This window comes from Littorina saxatilis, unplaced genomic scaffold (genome assembly GCF_037325665.1).
Source record: "Littorina saxatilis isolate snail1 unplaced genomic scaffold, US_GU_Lsax_2.0 scaffold_901, whole genome shotgun sequence".
Taxonomy (NCBI): Eukaryota; Metazoa; Mollusca; class Gastropoda; order Littorinimorpha; family Littorinidae; genus Littorina; species Littorina saxatilis.
In genome coordinates, this window is record NW_027129627.1 from 47501 (window position 1) to 54360 (window position 6860).

At 43.0% G+C, this 6860-nt stretch overlaps 1 protein-coding gene across 1 annotated transcript; it reads left to right on the plus strand.

The window, feature by feature from the left end:
- Positions 1-4279: 4279 nt before the first annotated feature.
- Positions 4280-4805, plus strand: LOC138957863 (uncharacterized; the record flags this gene model as incomplete). The annotated part of the gene is made up of 1 exon (XM_070328906.1): positions 4280-4805. A coding segment is annotated over exon 1 (526 nt), but the record flags the coding sequence as incomplete, so codon positions are not given.
- Positions 4806-6860: the final 2055 nt, after the last annotated feature.

Genomic DNA, 6860 nt, shown 5'->3' on the forward strand with positions numbered 1-6860 from the left:
GAAATGGTAGACCACTTGCTATTGTTTGACTCACTGCCTGGGGGACAACTCTTCCAGCACGCTTGGATATCCCGACAGAGTTATTTTCGAACATCGTCTATGTCTGCTAGCGTTACAGGTGATTACCAAACTTAACCAAAATAATTCGATGAACAGAATTTGGACTTTTCTACGTCTTCAATGCTGCTTACAGAAAGGTTGATTTACGACCGAAAACAGAATTCTCGTTAGCATTATTTTTTTCAATGCTGAGTGAATGGTTTAAAACAGAGTAAAAACTGAAACAGGTTTACAAAAAGCAGTGCCGCGTGTGAATCTTATCACCAAAAAAAGAAAAGAAAAAACAAGACGCAACGTCAGGTCATCAGGGCATCAAGACGTGGCACACTTCAGTAACTGAAGTAGTGTGACGGTCATCAGGGCATCAAGACGTGGCACACGTGATTTTATTTCATTACAAATAAACTTGTTTTAACATTTTTGAGCAATATTCTCAGTATAAGGAAGTGCTAATGAATCAAAAGTGTCAATGTACACAAAGCAGTGCAGTAGATATACTTCAAACTCGCATGTGGGACCATTATGCAGACACCACTCATGTCATTTTTTCCAATTCTGGAAATTGTGTTCCACTTGTGAAATAAGTGAGCCATCAAATAACAAAAACAATTTAAACAACACTATTATATTCTTTCTTAGAAAGTCATGAATTGTTGAAGCAGCACATCCAGAAGTTATGCACTTGATCAATAATAAAACTACATTACCCAACCATCATTACAAAAAAGAGCAAATCATGCATTTTCCGACACTTCTGATAAGCAAAACAAACATGAATTAAGAATATGTCGTCGGGTCACGCGATATCAAAACTTTACATTAATCTGTGGGTCTAACACTTAAGGATCAACTCTGAAAACTTAGGATCAGTAGTCGCCTCGAGACAACCAAAACCTACTAGCCGAAACCAATAATTGGAGACGGGTCGAGCTGCTCTCGGCGAATCATGCCAACAAAAGACCTAACGTGCATTAACCGATTTTCATATATTCTCTGCAATTTTAAAAGTAAACATAACATTATCTACACTTAGAGCGCTTACTTCTTTTTGTTTACACAATCTATACATTTTAAGGAATACAATAAAATTATTTTCGAATATGTTGTGTAAAAAGGAATTTAACGATATAATCTCAGTCAGAATTAATAAACACGCCATTGCAAGCCACAAAAAGTAAGTTGACTGAATATTACTTAGTTACTTTGAGAAAACAAAACTCCCTTGAAGCGGATCAAGAAGTCGTTGAAAAGTATGTGATGAAAAGTAACTGAAGAAGTGTGACTTTTAAGAGTAAACCTCTCAATCAGATCTGATAAGGAAGCCACCAAACTGTGTGAAATCATCATCCAAATGCATCCTACTTTCGGCCCATACTGGCTGACCTACATCCATATATAATGCAGCGCCACATGAGCCCAATTCTCCCTTATTGCCAACAGGGGCGGTAACATAACATATTGTGGATCCCTCTGTCTTCATTCACGCTGGCATCAGGATAGGTGTACGCATCTATTGGCTTGGAGGTGAGCATGACGACATAGAGACCGCCTACAGGCGCAGTGAAAATACCGATGGACGAGGAGTAGCCATTGCCGTAGTTGGAATATACATCTCCAAAGACGATCGTTCCCCTGGTGGTGTGGTCTTCTGACACCATTACGTTGAATGCTACTTGATGGTCGACTGGAATACAACAAGAAGTGGGAGAAAAAAATGGCTACGTTGCATACTGGTTAACGCCAAAATTGCTATTTGTGAGAATCAGTTTTCTCTCTCTCTCTCTCTCTCTCTCTCTCTCTCTCTCTCTCTCTCTCTCTCTCTCTCTCTCTCTCTCTCTCTCTCTCTTTCTCTCCCCTCTTTATCGATATCATGAATTATCGAATACGTTAACGGACAATCGTACATACTCTTACGCTTACGCATCGTAACACAACTATCAAATGCCTTTGTGAAAAAGAACAGATATGGAAAAATCGCACTCACCTTTTGACCTGAGTTGTTGGTTCTCCTCCCTCTTGAACTGTTTGACTTCAGCCTCCATCAGTATTATACGGGCCTCCATCTTGTCCACGTGCACTGTTGCATTCTGGGATGACGCGTTGCGAATTAAGACCGACGTCAGCGGCAGCGTGCTGGGGTATTCCACATGTGTAGTACCCTCCTGACGTCACATGCAGGTTGATATGGCCGTCTGTGTAGCCCACGCTGCTCTGTAGTGGAACCACACTGGATGGAGTCTGCACAGTGTACCCAAAAAATGTTTCGTGTTTTCGCTGTCAACGCCCTTAACCCCCCCACAGAGTAGTTCCCCGTGTCTCCAGTCGTCACGTGACTCAAAGTTAGTCCTGCGCCGGAAAGATGCTGCACGCGGTTAGAGTACGACGCCATTGGTGCAAAGCTTCCATGTGAGAACAAGCCGATGGTTTCCTGAGAACGACCTTCAAAGAGCCACTGAATGGACAGAACGTCGTCTCCAGGGGACAATATGAAGTCCCACGGAAGCACCAACACACCACCCACGCATGCGTACTTGACTGTGTCGTCTGGAAGATCGGAAATCCACTCAAAGCCGCAGCACCCTTATTGAACAAATAAACAAACCATCAAACAAACGAACACAATAACAAACATTAAAACAAACACACAAACAAACTGTTATTAGTCCACTGACCTCAAAATTGTACTTCAGTAATATTAAGGAAAATGCACCTTAAGGTTTTCGGGTAATTCTTATATTTCTTTTACCATTTCTTATGAAATACAGTACTAAATAGATCGTTGACTGAATCATTCACCGACTGACTTGAACATCTTTTGAGAACGCAAAGAACCTACCTGCCAAAATCACCGCCACAACAGCTAAAAATCGACCACAATTAAAAGACATGGCTGGCCGAAGATGATCAACCGACCTCTTATGCTTTGAAAAAGAATACTCTTTTTTTCGTTTTCCTTTCCCTTCAGAATAAGAACAACTCTATGACTAGTTAAGTTTGAAATGATTCAAATCTGGTGACTGGAGCAGCTGAAAGAACGATCCGGTTCTAAGTGAACACGTACACTGGCCTGACCATTTATAAGCAGTGTAAGTAAAAGAAAGGTCACCACTAGGTTTTGTCCTCTGAAAAAGACAATCGCGCGTCCTTGTTATGCTTCAGCAACAAAAAGTTGCGATAAGATTCACAATGCACTTTAGTCTCTTTCCATCGTGCGATGGCATTGCGAAACTAAGCTCGGTATGTTCTGATACCGACCTTAGTTTCGCAATACCATCGCACGATGGAAAGAGACTAAAGTGCTGAAAATAAAGTCGGTATGTTCTGATACATCCTTGACACGTAGGGTTTCGACTTAACTTGTGTGTTCCCTTCGGGTGACGTTCCTGATTTTATGTTTTAAAATTGGTCTAATTTAAGCATGTGTAATGTTAAACTTGTGGGGTCCTGATTTGGCCTATATGGTCCGCTGGACCCAAAAAGCAACAACAATCAAAATCAAATCTTTTTTCTGATACATATATCAGAGCGAACGTGGCTTGGGGTTTACAGGCACACCCCGTCTCATGAAAACAATTCGGCTCGCCGTCTCAAGTCTAGCCTGGCTTTGACGCAGGATAAAACCACCCCTCCACTTGGCCACATGCCAACATGAACATCCTGGGTGCTCTCTGTACAGAGGGATTTCTTGGTGAAAGCATGTCTTGGCAAAAACCAAAACACTGGTTAAATAAAATTTAAAAAAAATAAAAAAAATAAAAACATTACCTCTGTGCAAAGAGAGAAGATACTTTGTGTATTAGATTAGATTATCTTATATGTCTTTCGTGGTCGTTGTCTATGCATTTTTTAATGCTTGTATGTTATTTCTTACGAGGAAACTTTTTATATGTAAAATGTTGAATTTGAAGGTCTAATGTAAAGCGCCATATGAGACTGCCATTTGGCGGTGAACAGCGTTATAAAAGAATGTTTGATTATTATTATTATTATTCTGTGATCAAATGGAAGGATGGTCTTATCCCATGTTCAAGCCAGGCAAGATCTGAGATGGTCAGCCGACACGTTTTTACAAGAAGAAGTTTTCCTTTGAATTAGGTTTCGTGACTGTTGAGGCAGATATATACTTTGTAGTTCACTGATTGTCATTGACCTGGTGTACGACATCCTGCTGAATGACTACCTCAGATCCGATCACTCTGCAGTTTTGTTCTCTCTAAAAATGGCCAAACCATCCAAACAGAAAAAGCGCGTAGTCCGCCGTAACCTCAAAGAAGTTAACACTGACACATTTCGCGCAGAAGCAGCCCGCCGACTGCTTGATTCTCCGGTATCCTCAGACCCTGTACGTCATTACGACTCCACTCTCAGCACACTTCTTGATGAACATGCGCCCGCAAAAACCAAACTCATCGTAGATAGGCCTTCTGCACCCTGGATCACAGCTGAAGTTAAGTATGCAAAACAGTTGCGTCGCCGAGCAGAGAGGAAGTCGCGAACCTCAAAGCTGGTAGTTGACAGACAGATTTACAACAAGCAAAAGGAACATGTTCAGACACTCATCGCAGACGCCAAACAATCGCACTACAGCACCAAAATCTGTGAAACAACCTCTGCCAAAACACTCTTCTCCACAATGAATGACCTTCTTGGCTGCTCTTCTGCTTCTCCCTTGCCCAACAACATCGACCCCTCCAAACTGTCGCAAGCTTTCTCTGATTACTTCAATAACAAGATCCAAGCCATCCGTGACAAACTAGACAAAATCCCACACCAAAACTCTGAAACTCCTCCTGCATTTACAGGCACTCCCTTCACACACTTTCAGCCTCTCACTCTCACTGACCTGGAGAAAGTCCTCAAAGAAATGACCTTGAAAACCTGTGACCTTGACCCTCTTCCCACACAACTCTACTCTGACTGTCTTCCTGAACTCCTCCCTTCTATTCTCAAAATCATCAACACTTCTCTGCAAACAGGCACTGCCCCCAACTCCTTTAAGACTGCTATTGTCAAACCTCTACTGAAGAAACCATCGCTTGACCCAAACACCCTCAGCAACTACCGCCCTGTCTCAAACCTTTCCTTCATCTCCAAACTCCTTGAAAGAGTCGTCCTGAAACAACTCAACTCTCACCTTCTTTGCAACAATCTTCTCTCTCCGCTTCAATCTGCCTATCGTCCTCACCACTCCACCGAAACTGCCCTTCTCAAAATCACTAATGATCTCCTCCTTGCCACTGACCAAGCTGAAATCTCTGCCGTCGCTCTACTTGATCTATCAGCGGCCTTTGACACAGTCGACCAAAACATCCTCCTTCAACGCCTTCAGCACACCTTTGGTATCCATAGCACAGCTCTTTCTTGGTTCTCTTCTTATCTTACCGACCGCTACCAGACTGTTTCGATTGACAAACTGAACTCTGACCCCATCAGGCTTGAGTGCGGAGTCCCTCAGGGCTCAGTCCTTGGGCCTGTACTATTTACTCTCTACACTCAACCTCTTGACCACATCCTTGACCGACACAACGTTCTCCACCACTCTCAGTTTTGCCGACGACCCTCAACTTCACAACAGCTCTTCCCCTGACCAGTCTGAATCTCTTCTTTCCTCTATCTCTGACACTATCACTGACGTGCAGAATTGGATGACAGAAAACAAACTTCAGCTCAATAGCAACAAAACTGAAGCTATCCTAATAGGCACTACATCCAAACTCTCCAAAGCCACCTCCGACTCTCTTCAACTCTCTGACTCTTCTGTCCCTCTGTCTTCTGCTGTCAAAAACCTCGGAGTCACTCTAGACAACACCCTTTCCATGAAACAACACATCTCTTCTGTCTCTCGCACCTGCTACTTCCAACTCCGCCGCATCGCCACTATCCGCAAGTACCTCACCACAGATGCTACCGCCAAACTGGTCACTTCCACCATTCTCTCACGTCTTGACTATTGTAACTCTCTCTTGGCGGGTCTTCCCTCTTCTTCTATCTCTCGTCTCCAACGCATTCAAAATAGCTCTGCCCGTCTCGTCTTACGAAAGAAAAAGAGAGATCACATCACCCCCCTCCTAAATCAGCTCCACTGGTTGCCCGTTCCTGCCCGTATCACCTACAAAATCAACACTCTCACCTACAAATGCCTCCATGGTCTCACCCCTGCCTATCTCTCCGACTCTCTCTCTCTCTATGTCCCTTCACGAGCACTCAGATCATCTGCCGACTCCCTCAAGCTCAACATCCCCCACACCAAACTCAAAACAGCAGGTCAACGCTCATTTTCTTTCCAAGCACCTAGCCAATGGAACACACTACCTCTCCCCCTCCGTCAACAACAGTCCCTCGAATCATTCAAATCTGCACTCAAGACATTCCTTTTTTCCAAATAATCCATGCATTCTACACTGCCCACCCCATCCCACCCTGAATAACTGTACATATTTTAATGGTTGATGGTGTGTGTGTGTGCTAGTGACTTTAAGTCTCCGTGTGTGTGAATGAGTGTATGTGCGCCTTGAGTCGCCTGTTGGTGAGATATGTGCGCGTTATAAATATTCGTATTATTATTATTGTTTGTTCTCATAACTTTAAATCCGAAGGCCAAATTGTTCTCATTTCTGTTTCAGAAGAGTGTTGTCCTGTGGGCTTGATGGTACATATGTACTCATTTTACATGTATTTTAATATTGTGTCAGTAACGAGTTTTTAACAAAGAAATCACATTTTCGCCGGTAAAAGTAGCGTGCTCTAGCGTTTAATTATGTTAGCTTACCGTGTTGTGCTGTGCACTACCCGCCTTTGCC